General features: G+C 39.4%; 1 protein-coding gene across 2 annotated transcripts in view; it reads left to right on the top strand.

Annotated features, from left to right (window-relative positions):
* The window catches only part of PPP1R1A (protein phosphatase 1 regulatory inhibitor subunit 1A), a 246,035-nt gene that overhangs the window by 193,210 nt on the left and 30,198 nt on the right, over positions 1 to 22,627 (top strand). The window contains exons 3-4 of one of the 2 annotated variants that reach the window (XM_088469305.1): positions 14,267 to 14,304; positions 16,390 to 16,453. The exons of the other annotated variant lie outside the window; for it this stretch is intronic. Of the exons in view, the coding sequence (XP_088325431.1) occupies positions 14,267 to 14,304; positions 16,390 to 16,453 (102 nt within the window). The remainder of the gene's footprint in view (positions 1 to 14,266; positions 14,305 to 16,389; positions 16,454 to 22,627) is intronic. 2 annotated transcript variants of the gene reach the window in all.

Below are 22,627 nucleotides of genomic sequence, written 5' to 3'. Positions count from 1 at the left end.
AGTAGGCAGGATGAGAGATGAAATATCACATACATTTAAAAACTGCACATGATTGCATGAAGGTCTATGCAGAGTATATATGCAGTAGGCAGGATGAGAGATGAAATATCACATACATTTAAAAACCGCACATGATTGCATGAAGGTCTATGCAGAGTATATATGCAGTAGGCAGGATGAGAGATGAAATATCACATACCTGAGGGATGAAATGAAATAAACAGATTAGTCCATATTCATGCAGGGTAACTGATTAACTGTTATGTAATCACACTTTGTGCCTTTAACACTTGGTGCTTTTAACCCCAGCTGCAAACAGCCACAGCTGCCCCTAGACTGAATATAAAAGGAGTGGTATCCTTGATTAAGACAGGCTACAACTGACTCAATTGCTCTGCTGATCAAAGGAGATAACTTGCTCTGAGTTGTAGCAAATGCCAGGCCAGATATATACCATAAACTATGCTACACTGAACAATATAGACTATACATGTAAAAACAATTCTATGCAAGAGATGAAATATCACATACATTTAAAAACTGCACATGATTGCATGAAGGTCTATGCAGAGTATATATGCAGTAGGCATGATGAGAGATGAAATATCACATACATTTAAAAACTGCACATGATTGCATGAAGGTCTATGCAGAGTATATATGCAGTAGGCAGGATGAGAGATGAAATATCACATACATTTAAAAACTGCACATGATTGCATGAAGGTCTATGCAGAGTATATATGCAGTAGGCAGGATGAGAGATGAAATATCACATACATTTAAAAACTGCACATGATTGCATGAAGGTCTATGCAGAGTGTATATGCAGTAGGCAGGATGAGAGATGAAATATCACATACATTTAAAAACTGCACATGATTGCATGAAGGTCTATGCAGAGTATATATGCAGTAGGCAGGATGAGAGATGAAATATCACATACCTGAGGGATGAAATGAAATAAACAGATTAGTCCATATTCATGCAGGGTAACTGTTTGATTAACTGTTATGTAATCACACTTTGTGCCTTTAACACTTGGTGCTTTTAACCCCAGCTGCAAACAGCCCCAGCTGCCCCTAGACTGAATATAAAAGGAGTGGTATCCTTGATTAAGACAGGCTACAACTGACTCAATTGCTCTGCTGATCAAAGGAGATAACTTGCTCTGAGTTGGAGCAAAAGCCAGGCCAGATATATACCATAAGCTATGCTACACTGAACAATATAGACTATACATGTAAAAACAATTCTATGCAAGAGATGAAATATCACATACATTTAAAAACTGCACATGATTGCATGAAGGTCTATGCAGAGTATATATGCAGTAGGCAGGATGAGAGATGAAATATCACATACATTTAAAAACTGCACATGATTGCATGAAGGTCTATGCAGAGTATATATGCAGTAGGCAGGATGAGAGATGAAATATCACATACATTTAAAAACTGCACATGATTGCATGAAGGTCTATGCAGAGTATATATGCAGTAGGCAGGATGAGAGATGAAGTATCACATACATTTAAAAACTGCACATGATTGCATAAAGGTCTATGCAGAGTATATATGCAGTAGGCAGGATGAGAGATGAAATATCACATACATTTAAAAACTGCACATGATTGCATGAAGGTCTATGCAGAGTATATATGCAGTAGGCAGGATGAGAGATGAAATATCACATACCTGAGGGATGAAATGAAATAAACAGATTAGTCCATATTCATGCAGGGTAACTGTTTGATTAACTGTTATGTAATCACACTTTGTGCCTTTAACACTTGGTGCTTTTAACCCCAGCTGCAAACAGCCCCAGCTGCCCCTAGACTGAATATAAAAGGAGTGGTATCCTTGATTAAGACAGGCTACAACTGACTCAATTGCTCTGCTGATCAAAGGAGATAACTTGCTCTGAGTTGGAGCAAAAGCCAGGCCAGATATATACCATAAACTATGCTACACTGAACAATATAGACTATACATGTAAAAACAATTCTATGCAAGAGATGAAATATCACATACATTTAAAAACTGCACATGATTGCATGAAGGTCTATGCAGAGTATATATGCAGTAGGCAGGATGAGAGATGAAATATCACATACATTTAAAAACTGCACATGATTGCATGAAGGTCTATGCAGAGTATATATGCAGTAGGCAGGATGAGAGATGAAATATCACATACATTTAAAAACTGCACATGATTGCATGAAGGTCTATGCAGAGTATATATGCAGTAGGCAGGATGAGAGATGAAATATCACATACATTTAAAAACTGCACATGATTGCATGAAGGTCTATGCAGAGTATATATGCAGTAGGCAGGATGAGAGATGAAATATCACATACCTGAGGGATGAAATGAAATAAACAGATTAGTCCATATTCATGCAGGGTAACTGTTTGATTAACTGTTATGTAATCACACTTTGTGCCTTTAACACTTGGTGCTTTTAACCCCAGCTGCAAACAGCCCCAGCTGCCCCTAGACTGAATATAAAAGGAGTGGTATCCTTGATTAAGACAGGCTACAACTGACTCAATTGCTCTGCTGATCAAAGGAGATAACTTGCTCTGAGTTGGAGCAAAAGCCAGGCCAGATATATACCATAAACTATGCTACACTGAACAATATAGACTATACATGTAAAAACAATTCTATGCAAGAGATGAAATATCACATACATTTAAAAACTGCACATGATTGCATGAAGGTCTATACAGAGTATATATGCAGTAGGCAGGATGAGAGATGAAATATCACATACATTTAAAAACTGCACATGATTGCATGAAGGTCTATGCAGAGTATATATGCAGTAGGCAGGATGAGAGATGAAATATCACATACCTGAGGGATGAAATGAAATAAACAGATTAGTCCATATTCATGCAGGGTAACTGATTAACTGTTATGTAATCACACTTTGTGCCTTTAACACTTGGTGCTTTTAACCCCAGCTGCAAACAGCCACAGCTGCCCCTAGACTGAATATAAAAGGAGTGGTATCCTTGATTAAGACAGGCTACAACTGACTCAATTGCTCTGCTGATCAAAGGAGATAACTTGCTCTGAGTTGTAGCAAATGCCAGGCCAGATATATACCATAAACTATGCTACACTGAACAATATAGACTATACATGTAAAAACAATTCTATGCAAGAGATGAAATATCACATACATTTAAAAACTGCACATGATTGCATGAAGGTCTATGCAGAGTATATATGCAGTAGGCATGATGAGAGATGAAATATCACATACATTTAAAAACTGCACATGATTGCATGAAGGTCTATGCAGAGTATATATGCAGTAGGCAGGATGAGAGATGAAATATCACATACATTTAAAAACTGCACATGATTGCATGAAGGTCTATGCAGAGTATATATGCAGTAGGCAGGATGAGAGATGAAATATCACATACATTTAAAAACTGCACATGATTGCATGAAGGTCTATGCAGAGTGTATATGCAGTAGGCAGGATGAGAGATGAAATATCACATACATTTAAAAACTGCACATGATTGCATGAAGGTCTATGCAGAGTATATATGCAGTAGGCAGGATGAGAGATGAAATATCACATACCTGAGGGATGAAATGAAATAAACAGATTAGTCCATATTCATGCAGGGTAACTGTTTGATTAACTGTTATGTAATCACACTTTGTGCCTTTAACACTTGGTGCTTTTAACCCCAGCTGCAAACAGCCCCAGCTGCCCCTAGACTGAATATAAAAGGAGTGGTATCCTTGATTAAGACAGGCTACAACTGACTCAATTGCTCTGCTGATCAAAGGAGATAACTTGCTCTGAGTTGGAGCAAAAGCCAGGCCAGATATATACCATAAGCTATGCTACACTGAACAATGTAGACTATACATGTAAAAACAATTCTATGCAAGAGATGAAATATCACATACATTTAAAAACTGCACATGATTGCATGAAGGTCTATGCAGAGTATATATGCAGTAGGCAGGATGAGAGATGAAATATCACATACATTTAAAAACTGCACATGATTGCATGAAGGTCTATGCAGAGTATATATGCAGTAGGCAGGATGAGAGATGAAATATCACATACATTTAAAAACTGCACATGATTGCATGAAGGTCTATGCAGAGTATATATGCAGTAGGCAGGATGAGAGATGAAGTATCACATACATTTAAAAACTGCACATGATTGCATAAAGGTCTATGCAGAGTATATATGCAGTAGGCAGGATGAGAGATGAAATATCACATACATTTAAAAACTGCACATGATTGCATGAAGGTCTATGCAGAGTATATATGCAGTAGGCAGGATGAGAGATGAAATATCACATACCTGAGGGATGAAATGAAATAAACAGATTAGTCCATATTCATGCAGGGTAACTGTTTGATTAACTGTTATGTAATCACACTTTGTGCCTTTAACACTTGGTGCTTTTAACCCCAGCTGCAAACAGCCCCAGCTGCCCCTAGACTGAATATAAAAGGAGTGGTATCCTTGATTAAGACAGGCTACAACTGACTCAATTGCTCTGCTGATCAAAGGAGATAACTTGCTCTGAGTTGGAGCAAAAGCCAGGCCAGATATATACCATAAACTATGCTACACTGAACAATATAGACTATACATGTAAAAACAATTCTATGCAAGAGATGAAATATCACATACATTTAAAAACTGCACATGATTGCATGAAGGTCTATGCAGAGTATATATGCAGTAGGCAGGATGAGAGATGAAATATCACATACATTTAAAAACTGCACATGATTGCATGAAGGTCTATGCAGAGTATATATGCAGTAGGCAGGATGAGAGATGAAATATCACATACATTTAAAAACTGCACATGATTGCATGAAGGTCTATGCAGAGTATATATGCAGTAGGCAGGATGAGAGATGAAATATCACATACATTTAAAAACTGCACATGATTGCATGAAGGTCTATGCAGAGTATATATGCAGTAGGCAGGATGAGAGATGAAATATCACATACCTGAGGGATGAAATGAAATAAACAGATTAGTCCATATTCATGCAGGGTAACTGTTTGATTAACTGTTATGTAATCACACTTTGTGCCTTTAACACTTGGTGCTTTTAACCCCAGCTGCAAACAGCCCCAGCTGCCCCTAGACTGAATATAAAAGGAGTGGTATCCTTGATTAAGACAGGCTACAACTGACTCAATTGCTCTGCTGATCAAAGGAGATAACTTGCTCTGAGTTGGAGCAAAAGCCAGGCCAGATATATACCATAAACTATGCTACACTGAACAATATAGACTATACATGTAAAAACAATTCTATGCAAGAGATGAAATATCACATACATTTAAAAACTGCACATGATTGCATGAAGGTCTATACAGAGTATATATGCAGTAGGCAGGATGAGAGATGAAATATCACATACATTTAAAAACTGCACATGATTGCATGAAGGTCTATGCAGAGTATATATGCAGTAGGCAGGATGAGAGATGAAATATCACATACCTGAGGGATGAAATGAAATAAACAGATTAGTCCATATTCATGCAGGGTAACTGTTTGATTAACTGTTATGTAATCACACTTTGTGCCTTTAACACTTGGTGCTTTTAACCCCAGCTGCAAACAGCCCCAGCTGCCCCTAGACTGAATATAAAAGGAGTGGTATCCTTGATTAAGACAGGCTACAACTGACTCAATTGCTCTGCTGATCAAAGGAGATAACTTGCTCTGAGTTGGAGCAAAAGCCAGGCCAGATATATACCATAAACTATGCTACACTGAACAATATAGACTATACATGTAAAAACAATTCTATGCAAGAGATGAAATATCACATACATTTAAAAACTGCACATGATTGCATGAAGGTCTATGCAGAGTATATATGCAGTAGGCAGGATGAGAGATGAAATATCACATACATTTAAAAACTGCACATGATTGCATGAAGGTCTATGCAGAGTATATATGCAGTAGGCAGGATGAGAGATGAAATATCACATACATTTAAAAACTGCACATGATTGCATGAAGGTCTATGCAGAGTATATATGCAGTAGGCAGGATGAGAGATGAAATATCACATACATTTAAAAACTGCACATGATTGCATGAAGGTCTATGCAGAGTATATATGCAGTAGGCAGGATGAGAGATGAAATATCACATACATTTAAAAACTGCACATGATTGCATGAAGGTCTATGCAGAGTATATATGCAGTAGGCAGGATGAGAGATGAAATATCACATACATTTAAAAACTGCACATGATTGCATGAAGGTCTATGCAGAGTATATATGCAGTAGGCAGGATGAGAGATGAAATATCACATACATTTAAAAACTGCACATGATTGCATGAAGGTCTATGCAGAGTATATATGCAGTTTCAGGATGAGAGATGAAATATCACATACCTGAGGGATGAAATGAAATAAACAGATTAGTCCATATTCATGCAGGGTAACTGTTTGATTAACTGTTATGTAATCACACTTTGTGCCTTTAACACTTGGTGCTTTTAACCCCAGCTGCAAACAGCCCCAGCTGCCCCTAGACTGAATATAAAAGGAGTGGTATCCTTGATTAAGACAGGCTACAACTGACTCAATTGCTCTGCTGATCAAAGGAGATAACTTGCTCTGAGTTGGAGCAAAAGCCAGGCCAGATATATACCATAAACTATGCTACACTGAACAATATAGACTATACATGTAAAAACAATTCTATGCAAGAGATGAAATATCACATACATTTAAAAACTGCACATGATTGCATGAAGGTCTATGCAGAGTATATATGCAGTAGGCAGGATGAGAGATGAAATATCACATACATTTAAAAACTGCACATGATTGCATGAAGGTCTATGCAGAGTATATATGCAGTAGGCAGGATGAGAGATGAAATATCACATACATTTAAAAACTGCACATGATTGCATGAAGGTCTATGCAGAGTATATATGCAGTAGGCAGGATGAGAGATGAAATATCACATACATTTAAAAACTGCACATGATTGCATGAAGGTCTATGCAGAGTATATATGCAGTAGGCAGGATGAGAGATGAAATATCACATACATTTAAAAACTGCACATGATTGCATGAAGGTCTATGCAGAGTATATATGCAGTAGGCAGGATGAGAGATGAAATATCACATACATTTAAAAACTGCACATGATTGCATGAAGGTCTATGCAGAGTATATATGCAGTAGGCAGGATGAGAGATGAAATATCACATACATTTAAAAACCGCACATGATTGCATGAAGGTCTATGCAGAGTATATATGCAGTAGGCAGGATGAGAGATGAAATATCACATACCTGAGGGATGAAATGAAATAAACAGATTAGTCCATATTCATGCAGGGTAACTGATTAACTGTTATGTAATCACACTTTGTGCCTTTAACACTTGGTGCTTTTAACCCCAGCTGCAAACAGCCACAGCTGCCCCTAGACTGAATATAAAAGGAGTGGTATCCTTGATTAAGACAGGCTACAACTGACTCAATTGCTCTGCTGATCAAAGGAGATAACTTGCTCTGAGTTGTAGCAAATGCCAGGCCAGATATATACCATAAACTATGCTACACTGAACAATATAGACTATACATGTAAAAACAATTCTATGCAAGAGATGAAATATCACATACATTTAAAAACTGCACATGATTGCATGAAGGTCTATGCAGAGTATATATGCAGTAGGCATGATGAGAGATGAAATATCACATACATTTAAAAACTGCACATGATTGCATGAAGGTCTATGCAGAGTATATATGCAGTAGGCAGGATGAGAGATGAAATATCACATACATTTAAAAACTGCACATGATTGCATGAAGGTCTATGCAGAGTATATATGCAGTAGGCAGGATGAGAGATGAAATATCACATACATTTAAAAACTGCACATGATTGCATGAAGGTCTATGCAGAGTGTATATGCAGTAGGCAGGATGAGAGATGAAATATCACATACATTTAAAAACTGCACATGATTGCATGAAGGTCTATGCAGAGTATATATGCAGTAGGCAGGATGAGAGATGAAATATCACATACCTGAGGGATGAAATGAAATAAACAGATTAGTCCATATTCATGCAGGGTAACTGTTTGATTAACTGTTATGTAATCACACTTTGTGCCTTTAACACTTGGTGCTTTTAACCCCAGCTGCAAACAGCCCCAGCTGCCCCTAGACTGAATATAAAAGGAGTGGTATCCTTGATTAAGACAGGCTACAACTGACTCAATTGCTCTGCTGATCAAAGGAGATAACTTGCTCTGAGTTGGAGCAAAAGCCAGGCCAGATATATACCATAAGCTATGCTACACTGAACAATATAGACTATACATGTAAAAACAATTCTATGCAAGAGATGAAATATCACATACATTTAAAAACTGCACATGATTGCATGAAGGTCTATGCAGAGTATATATGCAGTAGGCAGGATGAGAGATGAAATATCACATACATTTAAAAACTGCACATGATTGCATGAAGGTCTATGCAGAGTATATATGCAGTAGGCAGGATGAGAGATGAAATATCACATACATTTAAAAACTGCACATGATTGCATGAAGGTCTATGCAGAGTATATATGCAGTAGGCAGGATGAGAGATGAAGTATCACATACATTTAAAAACTGCACATGATTGCATAAAGGTCTATGCAGAGTATATATGCAGTAGGCAGGATGAGAGATGAAATATCACATACATTTAAAAACTGCACATGATTGCATGAAGGTCTATGCAGAGTATATATGCAGTAGGCAGGATGAGAGATGAAATATCACATACCTGAGGGATGAAATGAAATAAACAGATTAGTCCATATTCATGCAGGGTAACTGTTTGATTAACTGTTATGTAATCACACTTTGTGCCTTTAACACTTGGTGCTTTTAACCCCAGCTGCAAACAGCCCCAGCTGCCCCTAGACTGAATATAAAAGGAGTGGTATCCTTGATTAAGACAGGCTACAACTGACTCAATTGCTCTGCTGATCAAAGGAGATAACTTGCTCTGAGTTGGAGCAAAAGCCAGGCCAGATATATACCATAAACTATGCTACACTGAACAATATAGACTATACATGTAAAAACAATTCTATGCAAGAGATGAAATATCACATACATTTAAAAACTGCACATGATTGCATGAAGGTCTATGCAGAGTATATATGCAGTAGGCAGGATGAGAGATGAAATATCACATACATTTAAAAACTGCACATGATTGCATGAAGGTCTATGCAGAGTATATATGCAGTAGGCAGGATGAGAGATGAAATATCACATACATTTAAAAACTGCACATGATTGCATGAAGGTCTATGCAGAGTATATATGCAGTAGGCAGGATGAGAGATGAAATATCACATACATTTAAAAACTGCACATGATTGCATGAAGGTCTATGCAGAGTATATATGCAGTAGGCAGGATGAGAGATGAAATATCACATACATTTAAAAACTGCACATGATTGCATGAAGGTCTATGCAGAGTATATATGCAGTAGGCATGATGAGAGATGAAATATCACATACATTTAAAAACTGCACATGATTGCATGAAGGTCTATGCAGAGTATATATGCAGTAGGCAGGATGAGAGATGAAATATCACATACATTTAAAAACTGCACATGATTGCATGAAGGTCTATGCAGAGTATATATGCAGTAGGCAGGATGAGAGATGAAATATCACATACATTTAAAAACTGCACATGATTGCATGAAGGTCTATGCAGAGTATATATGCAGTAGGCAGGATGAGAGATGAAATATCACATACATTTAAAAACTGCACATGATTGCATGAAGGTCTATGCAGAGTATATATGCAGTAGGCAGGATGAGAGATGAAATATCACATACCTGAGGGATGAAATGAAATAAACAGATTAGTCCATATTCATGCAGGGTAACTGTTTGATTAACTGTTATGTAATCACACTTTGTGCCTTTAACACTTGGTGCTTTTAACCCCAGCTGCAAACAGCCCCAGCTGCCCCTAGACTGAATATAAAAGGAGTGGTATCCTTGATTAAGACAGGCTACAACTGACTCAATTGCTCTGCTGATCAAAGGAGATAACTTGCTCTGAGTTGGAGCAAAAGCCAGGCCAGATATATACCATAAACTATGCTACACTGAACAATATAGACTATACATGTAAAAACAATTCTATGCAAGAGATGAAATATCACATACATTTAAAAACTGCACATGATTGCATGAAGGTCTATGCAGAGTATATATGCAGTAGGCAGGATGAGAGATGAAATATCACATACATTTAAAAACTGCACATGATTGCATGAAGGTCTATGCAGAGTATATATGCAGTAGGCAGGATGAGAGATGAAATATCACATACATTTAAAAACTGCACATGATTGCATGAAGGTCTATGCAGAGTATATATGCAGTAGGCAGGATGAGAGATGAAGTATCACATACATTTAAAAACTGCACATGATTGCATGAAGGTCTATGCAGAGTATATATGCAGTAGGCAGGATGAGATATGAAATATCACATACATTTAAAAACTGCACATGATTGCATGAAGGTCTATGCAGAGTATATATGCAGTAGGCAGGATGAGAGATGAAATATCACATACCTGAGGGATGAAATGAAATAAACAGATTAGTCCATATTCATGCAGGGTAACTATTTGATTAACTGTTATGTAATCACACTTTGTGCCTTTAACACTTGGTGCTTTTAACCCCAGCTGCAAACAGCCCCAGCTGCCCCTAGACTGAATATAAAAGGAGTGGTATCCTTGATTAAGACAGGCTACAACTGACTCAATTGCTCTGCTGATCAAAGGAGATAACTTGCTCTGAGTTGGAGCAAAAGCCAGGCCAGATATATACCATAAACTATGCTACACTGAACAATATAGACTATACATGTAAAAACAATTCTATGCAAGAGATGAAATATCACATACATTTAAAAACTGCACATGATTGCATGAAGGTCTATGCAGAGTATATATGCAGTAGGCAGGATGAGAGATGAAATATCACATACATTTAAAAACTGCACATGATTGCATGAAGGTCTATGCAGAGTATATATGCAGTAGGCAGGATGAGAGATGAAATATCACATACATTTAAAAACTGCACATGATTGCATGAAGGTCTATGCAGAGTATATATGCAGTAGGCAGGATGAGAGATGAAATATCACATACCTGAGGGATGAAATGAAATAAACAGATTAGTCCATATTCATGCAGGGTAACTGTTTGATTAACTGTTATGTAATCACACTTTGTGCCTTTAACACTTTGGTGCTTTTAACCCCAGCTGCAAACAGCCCCAGCTGCCCCTAGACTGAATATAAAAGGAGTGGTATCCTTGATTAAGACAGGCTACAACTGACTCAATTGCTCTGCTGATCAAAGGAGATAACTTGCTCTGAGTTGGAGCAAAAGCCAGGCCAGATATATACCATAAACTATGCTACACTGAACAATATAGACTATACATGTAAAAACAATTCTATGCAAGAGATGAAATATCACATACATTTAAAAACTGCACATGATTGCATGAAGGTCTATGCAGAGTATATATGCAGTAGGCAGGATGAGAGATGAAATATCACATACATCTAAAAACTGCACATGATTGCATGAAGGTCTATGCAGAGTATATATGCAGTAGGCATGATGAGAGATGAAATATCACATACATTTAAAAACTGCACATGATTGCATGAAGGTCTATGCAGAGTATATATGCAGTAGGCAGGATGAGAGATGAAATATCACATACATTTAAAAACTGCACATGATTGCATGAAGGTCTATGCAGAGTATATATGCAGTAGGCAGGATGAGAGATGAAATATCACATACATTTAAAAACTGCACATGATTGCATGAAGGTCTATGCAGAGTATATATGCAGTAGGCAGGATGAGAGATGAAATATCACATACATTTAAAAACTGCACATGATTGCATGAAGGTCTATGCAGAGTATATATGCAGTAGGCAGGATGAGAGATGAAATATCACATACCTGAGGGATGAAATGAAATAAACAGATTAGTCCATATTCATGCAGGGTAACTGTTTGATTAACTGTTATGTAATCACACTTTGTGTCTTTAACACTTGGTGCTTTTAACCCCAGCTGCAAACAGCCCCAGCTGCCCCTAGACTGAATATAAAAGGAGTGGTATCCTTGATTAAGACAGGCTACAACTGACTCAATTGCTCTGCTGATCAAAGGAGATAACTTGCTCTGAGTTGGAGCAAAAGCCAGGCCAGATATATACCATAAACTATGCTACACTGAACAATATAGACTATACATGTAAAAACAATTCTATGCAAGAGATGAAATATCACATACATTTAAAAACTGCACATGATTGCATGAAGGTCTATGCAGAGTATATATGCAGTAGGCAGGATGAGAGATGAAATATCACATACATTTAAAAACTGCACATGATTGCATGAAGGTCTATGCAGAGTATATATGCAGTAGGCAGGATGAGAGATGAAATATCACATACATTTAAAAACTGCACGATTGCATGAAGGTCTATGCAGAGTATATATGCAGTAGGCAGGATGAGAGATGAAATATCACATACATTTAAAAACTGCACATGATTGCATGAAGGTCTATGCAGAGTATATATGCAGTAGGCAGGATGAGAGATGAAATATCACATACCTGAGGGATGAAATGAAATAAACAGATTAGTCCATATTCATGCAGGGTAACTGTTTGATTAACTGTTATGTAATCACACTTTGTGCCTTTAACACTTGGTGCTTTTAACCCCAGCTGCCCCTAGGGTGAAATCAGTAGGGTGAAATCAGCCTAACCAGTGCATTGAAGGGGTGTGCACCGCTCCTACTGCAGCAATATGGACACTTTACAGATTGCCCGTCTTTCCCACCACACATGGTCCCAGTAAGGAACCAGGCCCGCCACCATACTACCTAGCTCAAAAAAAAAAAATCAGGATCAAAAGATCAGAATCAAAGAGGCAGAATATCCTTACAGACATTACCCATACTCCCAGTGACCACTCCCCCTTAACAACAAACAACCTATCCCTGTGACTTTAACAACTGGCAATCCTAAATTACCCCTCCTTTCACTTTATTAACCCCATCCATGCCTGTCTAGAGGTTTATATGCCCTCTGTTCTATGCAAACCTCGGTTATCTAACACATGTAATACCATTTATTTAGTGATGTGCTTTCATGCTCTTGAAATGATTATTTTGGCTATAATAAGGTATTTTAAAGTAGGAGGGATGTGGTTTTGTTTGGGGGGTGGTTATGCAGGAGATGTCTGGCAGGAGGCTTGCAGTTAGCTAGTTAGTTAGTTGGAGCTCAGGTGGATGGATCTGTTTGTTTAGTTATTTTGTAACCACAACCGACCAGGGAAAACCTGTGCACTGTGCTTGATGCAACTAAATGACAAAGAAACTGGTCTTTAGCTTGGAACTGGGGACTATTTTGTTTGTTTGTTTGTTACTCGTGTTCAAACCTACCTAATAAGGGAGCTTTTCCCTAACAATATATATATATTACAGTATAGTTTCTTCTCTGACAATTTGTGAGAAGAGGATATGTAGGTGGCCGGTGATGGTGGCAGGGCCGTATTACTAATGTCATTAAGCCCTGCCCCACATAGCAAAATGCAGCAAGTTGTGCGTCTATGAGGAGGGGATGGGGCCATATGAGGTGATTATCATAAAGTCATATTGGCCCTGCCCCCTCCCCACAAACCGTGATTCCAGCACTCACTCTTCCAGGAGATCAGGGGACTCCACGGAAGTTTGTGAGTTTCCCGGAAGTTGCGAAAGAGTAATTAAGTATGAAGATGTACATTTGTCAGTTTGTACATAGGGGGATTATGGGTACATGTAATCATATAATCCTCTATGCCCTTGTTTATGCTATCTGACTGATTTCACATGGAGAACGTTCCTTCCCAGGGAAAAAATTAAGCTCTGCAAACGCATTATGAAGGTGGGGAGCGTTCTCCATTCACTACATGGGGCTATGAATGAGATGAAAATGCTTCAATTCAGTGTTCCACCATATATTCAATTAATGAACTCTATTTTCAAATTGTGATTGCAATGATTTGTACAAATGTATTTTACTTAATTACCTCTATTTATTTCACCAACAGAAATAGATGAAGAACGTATACCAAATCATTTGCAAAAGGTATGTTTTAAATCTAAGATAGTGTCAGTAGACTGTGTCACTGTAAGGTGATATATTAACCCCCGAGGTCTATTCCCCAGTCACATGGGAGAGATGTATCAAGCCTTGGAGAGAGATAAAATGGACAGAGATAAAGTACCAAGCAAGCAGCTCCTAACTGTCAATTTTCAAACAGCCTGTAACATGACAGATGCTAATTGGTTGGTACTTTATCTCTTTCCACTTTATCTCTGTCCAAGGCTTGGTACATCTACCCCATGGTCTCCTGTGAGATAAAATTGCTGCACGCTGTGATATTCTGAGAGTCAGACATCTCGCCATCGTGCGTAGTAGAGCATGTTGCCTGACGACTGTGCCCTAGAGGATAGAGAAGCATGGAGTGATTCGTGTGCTGCACAGGATACAATTACAGTTTACTGATTTACCTACTTCTGAGTTTAGGAATTGACATTAGAGAAGTGCTCATGAGAATTACTCTCCCTTAAAGCTGGAAAAATAGAATTATCTTAATATATCAGCATGTGCATGTCTTCCAGCTGTCTCCCACTGGTCAAGAAATGAGATGTCAGAATATAATTAACATGCTTCAAAAATAACAATAGAATGGGATATATGTACTGTAACCATTTCTGAAGCAGCTTAGGAAGTTGATCTTTCATTTTTAAGCAACATGTTATTGTTTTATGCTGCATAATGGGAAATGGCAGCACTAACATAAATGTATAAATGGATGCCATACTATTAATGGAGAAGGAGCCCCATCAGTTTTAAGATAGCTAGTGAGTTTTATGAGAGTTCCAACCATAAGGAGTCTTATCGGTCATTGTTGTTGTGTGGATATATGTATTTATTTAGCAATTTAGGCAACACGTGATTTCATAAATTCTTTGCTTAAGGCAGCCATTTCTTTGCCTGGGTACATTGTTTAAGATATGTTCATTTCAGCTAAACTACATGTATATATAAACTGACAGTCACCTATATTTACTTTTCTTGGATGATACTTGTAGCTTTTAAAGGTTAGGCTGTGTTTTGGGCAACCAACTCTCAAAGGGGTAGATTTACTTAAGTGCGGGTTTATAGAAGTGAAGTTGTTGCCCATTGCAACCAATGAGATTCTTCTTATCACTTATCTAGCACCTTCTAGAAGATAATAGCTAGAATGTAATTTGTTGCTATGGGCAGCAACTCCACTTCTATAAACCCTCACTTTATTAAATATACTCCTAATAGTGTCCTCCGCATAGTGGCCGGGCTAGATTGACAATGGGGCAGATGGAGTACAGCTCCAGGCCTTCCGCATAATAAATAGGCCCATCATTATGGAGCATGATGATGACCAGCTACCTAACCGATCACACAGTTGACCATAAATCATAAATATTAAAATTGTATTTCTAACTTTCTCACAAATTATGAAATTCTTAAATTTGTATGTATTTATAGAGACGGTGGGGCAGATAGTGTATGGGGTGTGCACACCCACGTGGCTCTGGCCACACCCACACAGCACTGGTCACAGCTCCTCCCCTCTCTGTATACTGTAGTCCCTTGAACATTTTCAGCTCCGGGCCAATGTGTCCCTTAATCCAGTCCTTCATAATGGGTCAGTATTTTAGCTGATAACCGACTGCAGCTCCAGTCTTCTACTTTTCCTCCCTTCCTGGAAATAACGGCCTCAAACAGGTACAGTGGATATCAAGTACCTCTGTCACTATACCAGTCAGAGATCATAATGGTCATTTTCAAATTGTTACTGTACAGTATAATCTATATTGGATATTAAGATATACTTATAGGTTTCTCTATATGTTCCTACAATGCAAATGTTAGTTAGTTTAATTGAAAAAGTTTAGCATGAATAAATAGCTTCAGAAAAGACCAGCAGAAAACTTTACAATTAAAGAGCTTGAGATAACGCCATGGTTTGTATAGACAAGTCTGTCCTCTTATTGATTACATTGCTTGCTAATTACAACTGCTTCCATTCTAAAAATGACTTAATGATTAATTCCTGCACCACATTTACTAAGAATGTCAAACTGATATCTGATAGCACGGTTACCTTTTTGTCTCTTCTTACAGTCTACACTATCTATGTCCCCTCATCAAAGGAAAAAAGTAACTCGCACAACACCTACTATGAAAGGTACTAAGTTACGTACTGACTGCTAGACATGTGTGTCTGTGTGTGTATATGGTATGTGTGTGTCTGTGTGTGTGCATATGTGTTTCTGTGTGCATGCATGGTCTTTTTTTTCATTATCAGGTTAAATTTCCTATGCACACAATAGCATGCATCTGTTGTAGAATAATTAAATTCTTCCAATAGTAAATACAGGTGGTCAATCTTACAAACCAGGGAAAATTTGAGCCATTATTTACAATTGGGTATCTTGATTTCTAAGGGGCAGATGTATGAAGCTCTGGGAAGTGATAAAGTGGAGAGTAATAAACGACCAACCAATCAGCTCCCAACAGTCATTTTTCAAAGACAACCTGTAACATGACAGTTAGGAGCTGACTGGTTGGTCGTTTATTACTCTCCACTTTATCACTTTCCAGAGCTTCATACATCTGCCCCGACTTAAAGGGTCCTATTTATCAAGTAATATTTGCGGGATATTCCCTGAAAACAACAATTTTCATTAGATATCCACAAATATTATGGGGTCTATTCATTATGGTAATTATCGGGGTGCAAACGGACTCTGATTATTAACATACTAACTTGCTGCGAGCATCGGAGCAATTCAGCATTACTTCGGCGCGGAGACAGCTGATCCGAAAATCAGCTGTTTCCGCGAACGGCTTCACTGCTCCTTTCAGACCAGTGAGACTAAGCATGCATGCGCACAAGAGCCCGACGTCCGGCGGAAGGAGCCAGACAGGAGCGGAGGGATCCGAAAGAATCTCTCTTTGCAACCTGGGTCAGGTGTTGGGTGCGAGCCGCGAGCAGTCAAGCTCCGAAAATATAGAATTTTCGGAGCATGATGAATTGTGTCACCATACTAGTGTAGTGTTGGAGGACATTGGGCCATTCCGGTAAGCTGGAGACATCTGTGATATCTCCTGCTTTACCCTCTTAATGAATGGCCCGAAAACTTAATTTCTACAATTACAGGGGAAAATGTAGAAATTCAGTGATGCTGAAGAGACCCCTAAGTATCCCCCGAAGGTTCCATTGAGGGACAGCAGCAGGTATCTCAGATATCTGCGGCTGTCCCTCCATTTCCAACAACAGCCACAGCCACAATAGCTTTCTATGGGGGCAGCAAAGCTGTCAAATTTACCAAGCTCTGGCATGCAAAACATTCTGTAGGTAACCATCTCCAGATGGCGTTACCCTATAGTATCCATTGGGCTACTAATTTGCAGTAATTACAGAGGAGAGTTCCAGAGGCCTCCGCACATGTGTGGTCAGCAGAACGGCCCAGCTCACAATATAGGAGTGCAATGATCATTCTACTTCCTTACACATTGCTGGGAAGGGCTCCTTTCGGTACCCCTCTCCCTGTATGTCATTTTCAGTACATTAATTTAATGTTTACTTCTTATTGCCACAAATAGCAGCGATAAGAAATTCTAATTTTTGGGTCTAAAACCTGATAATTAGTAAATATGCCCCAAACTATTGTGTCATTAAGTTTGTTGAAAGGGAATTACTGTTCTGTTTGGATTCAGATGGGGATAGTCTTCGATTACTACAATAAATGTAAAATAGGATTTCATGTGACAATACTCTATGTTAAAATGCAGTCCTAGTAACAACACTGAAGTAAAGAAAGGGACATACTCTACAATAGTGGAAAACTGTAATTATACAACACTTTTCACTGTACAAAGAGACAGAATAGGGAGAATTTTACACTTCATGCAATATAGAAATAATAACTTTCCTGATTTAATAGTCTTCCATAGGAACAGCAGTCTTTTGCCAGTGCTGTATTCAGAGAATGGCTCAGGCCAGTGATGAAATTTCATCCTATAAACTGGGTCAAACTGTTTGGGGCTCATCAGTGTAGAATGAGTTTTTCCTGTTTGGGGCAGAACAGTGTACAATTTAGAGTTTTCCCTTCCCTACACTGATGAGTCCCAAAGAGGATGAAGCAGTCTGCCTGTAGTTGGGGTCCTGTCTCAGAACTTGCTAGTGTCATTCTCCCGCAGTGGGTTAAGCATCGACCCAAAGGGCAGTCATGTAAATAGAATTTTAGAAGCAACTGCTCCTGCAGTGGAATTATTTATTTTCTGCCTTGTGGTTTATACATATATAGATATAGATTAACAACATATTGTGGAATATGTTACTATTCATCATCGGGGGCCGTATTGATCTTAAGTATCCAACTCGCAGCGGAGGAAACTTTACAACAGAGCAAATCATCATTGCTCCAGTGCGGGGACAGTTGCTCTCGGAAAAGCAGCTGTCCCCTCAGTTAGTATCGCAGCTACAGAAGTAGTTGCATTCAGTGGCGTAACTACGGCCCGCGCAGTGGCTTGGGGGTGCACGGGGCCATTGCTTCGCCACTGCAACTGTGAACGCTGGCCTCTGAAGTGATCGGAGGCTAAGGAAGTCTCCGATCACTTCAAGGGTAGCGTTCCCAGTGCAGTGCGCGGGTGACGTCATGACATCACCCGCGACGTGAGGAGCCTGCTCGGCCGCGCCTCCTGGATCAAGTTATATCCAGTTAGCGCTGCAACAGGAGCGACAGCCCGGGCGACGGCCTCGTGGATTCAGGTAACTACTGAGGGGGCACAACTGCAGGGGCACTACTTTAAGGGGCACAACTACAGGAGGTACGCCATATGGGCACAACTATGGGGGCCCTGCATATGAGCACAGTTACAGGGGGCACTGCATATGGGCTCAACTACAGGGGCACTCCATATGGGCACAACTACAGGGGCACTGCATATGGGCATAGCTACAGGGGGCACTGCATATGGGCTCAACTACAGGGTGCACTGCATATTGCCACAACTACAGGGGGCACTGCATATGGGCTCAACTACAGGGGGCACTGCATATGGGCACAGCTAGAGGAGGCACTGCATATGGGCACAGCTACAGGGGGCACTGCATATGGGCTCAGCCACAGGGGGCACTGCATATGGGCTCAACTATAGGGGGCACTGCATATGGGCACAGCTACAGAGGGCCCTGCATAAGGGGCACTACTACAGGGGGCATTGCATAATTAAACTTTTTTGGCATGGGGGAGCAAAATTTATAGTTATGCCACTGGTTGCGTTATTTACCTCTCCCCCTTCGGCGCAGCTACGCATGTGTGACCCAAGGTCACGCATGCGCAAAGCCGCCGGGGAGGTAGTGAGGAGGCGACGGAGGGATCCCTCTTCGCATCCCCGGAACTCCTTCCCATAGGAATAAGCCGGGATCCGAGAACAAGCGCCATCTGAAGATTATCAGTTTTCGGAGTTTGCTGAATATCAGGTGGTCCTATTTGGACCCCTGAAGATGAATGGCCCGGTAACCTAAATATATGAGGAAACTAGCATTTTCACATGGTTACCGGGCCATTTATCAAGGATGAATAGGCCCCTTAACCATCTGCATAGTTTTTGTGACAAATAAAAATGGTAGAGTTTATATAGAATAATGGTACTGTGAAAGTTATATATTGGAATGTCAGTCAGTTCCAGCTCAGATTGTCAGTCTATAGGAAATTTTTAACAAAGGGAGTTAAAAGCCTTTCTTAGGTAAAACAGGTGTTTTTGCCAGATTTAGGGCTTCTTCCTATCTATCAAGGTTTTTATTTCTTGCTATCGCTGGCAGTAGACGCTGCCAGAGAAAAGATTGCAAAGGATCATAGCAGTACAAGAATGGCTGCAATACTCTTTCGCTATTGATATTTTAGAATGGCAATAATAGTTAAAATATGCTTTATTTAATTAAATAACGTATTTACTTTTTTTTTTACTTTAGATTTTTATTTTTATTTATTTTTTTGCATAGTTTTATTTTGAAACTTTTTTTTTGTTCTTATTTGTTTTTGTTTTATATTTTTGCCTACTAAGTGGAACTAGAAGTCCAAATCCGGGCTTTAAGTCCACTGCACAGATGCCATCATACTAACTCGGTGAAGTGGTTAGTTAACACTCACCGCTGCCATCCAGTATCGCAGAGGCAAGTGAGTCATACTGATAAAGTAAGGTGATAGGAGGTTTTCAATAATCAGCTACAGAAAACTGGTCCTACTGTATCTATAATAAATAGATATATATGTATGCAGTCTTAAAACCTGTGGCTTTCAGTTATGTTGATTGTATGCAACCCACACTTGTGTGACATTTTGTTATTGGGTTGAGGGGCCAACGCATCAGCAATCACAAAAAAGATTAACCGATTCTATGTTTTTTTTCACTGATTTAACAATTCTCCATCCACCAATATGCACCCATACATTGACGATATGCAGGGCCATAACAGAACTGTTCTACTCCCTGTGCCGGCCACGCCCCCTGGGAGCATGATGTCATGCAAAGGGAAAAGAGACAGCAGCCCCGGTAATTGCAATAGCTGCAGGGCGCACGCCTGGAGCATCACTTAAGCAGCGATTCTGGCTGCAGGGTATACCGTTCCAGGCATCCTGCTAGCCAGATGCAAGGGCTGTGGGTGAGCTGCAGCGCTGCCCAGGGGGCACTGCTCTCTGTGTGGCGGCACCTTTAGCACACCCCTAGTTACTGCACTACCAATATGTACCAGCGATTCGCAGATCATTTTCTGCCAGTCATGAAAGGCTCATCGTTTTACTAGTAACGGTCTGCAAAATGGCTGACTGGTACCATACATTAATAATCTACAGCCCGGAGAAATCCAGCATGTTGGACAACGTGATTCACCGATTCCGATCACTTTTTGGTTGGAATTGGCAATCGGTGAACCCCATACATTGCCAATTTTTTTACACAATTATCTTCAAAACGCAGAATTGCCTCCAGTTCAATTCTGATGTATTGGGGCCTTTAGGTAAAGTGAAGAATAATCTGATTAACAATCCACATTGCATAAGATTATAACAACAGACCCAGTGGCATCACCGGAGCCGGTGACAGCCAGTGTGGCTAATAGACCCCCAACTTGGGCCAGGGACGCACACATCTGAAAAGGGGGCGTGACCTTGCGGGCAAGGATAATGGCCTAGTGACACCCATCAGGCAGGGCGTGCCCAGCACGCCCCAGAAATGCCAGACTGCCCCCAGAGACTCTCCCCACTCTGCCGGCTACTGCTCAGTGATCGGGAGCCGGGTGCAGCACACTAACATCACAGTGCAGTGCCTGGCTCCTGGTCACTGAGATACAGCCAGCATTGTGGTGTCACCCCCTCAGAGAGTAACACCCGGTGCGGTCCTCACCCCCATAGTGACACCACTAAACTTGCTGCAAAAAAAGGTTAAGAGCCTGTTTGCTGTGCATGCTCCTTTAATTACAATACAGGTTGAGTCTCCCATATCCAAAATGCTTGGGACCAGGGGTATTTTGGATATCGGAATATTCCGTATTTTGGAATATTTGCATATCATAATGAAATATCTTGGGGATGCGACCCAAATCTAAACACAGAATGCATTTATGTGTTACATACATCTTATACACACTTTTATACAATATTTTTTATAATTTTATGTATCAAAAAAAGTTTGTGTACATACATGAAATTCATTTATGTTTCATATACACCTTATACACACAGCCTGAAGGTTATTTTATACAATATTTTTAATAATGTGTGCCTTAGACAAAGTTTATGTACATTAAACCATCAAAAATCAAAGGTTTAATTATCTCAGTCATGCTGAAAATATTCCGTATTTCGAATATTCCGTATTTCGGAATATTTGGATATGGGAGATTCAACCTGTATTATATTCTGAAGTTTAAATTGTGTAAACTAGCCAACAAAGTTCCTTTCAGAATGCAGTGTTACTAATGTGTTTCTAAGCTCAGTTTGAACACTCTGAAGAGGCAACAGACAAAGGAAAAAAACATTCCTTACTCAATATGGTAAACATTCTAAAAATAAGATCTGCAAAGTACATAGGGCTTGAAGCAATTTTTAAATTTTCAAATGCACATCTGACTTTTCAAGTCCATTAGATAGTGGATGAGTCACATCTTGTGAAATGGAACGCAAACTTCACTGTATAAAAGCAAAATAGAATAATATATGTCACCAGGTGCTAAGCCTTGGGCAGTCTCAGTAAGCAGAGGAGCATTGACAGCTTAAAAAATAGATGATGGCTGTGCCCCTGCTGGCAAACCTAGAACATTGTACACCCTAGAGTATCTTGTATTGTATCTGTA

Source organism: Taudactylus pleione, unplaced genomic scaffold, assembly GCF_031769625.1.
Source record: "Taudactylus pleione unplaced genomic scaffold, aTauple2 ptg000089l, whole genome shotgun sequence".
Lineage (NCBI taxonomy): Eukaryota > Metazoa > Chordata > Amphibia > Anura > Myobatrachidae > Taudactylus > Taudactylus pleione.
Note: the sequence above shows the minus strand (reverse complement) of the source record. Positions and strands in the feature narration are given on the sequence as shown.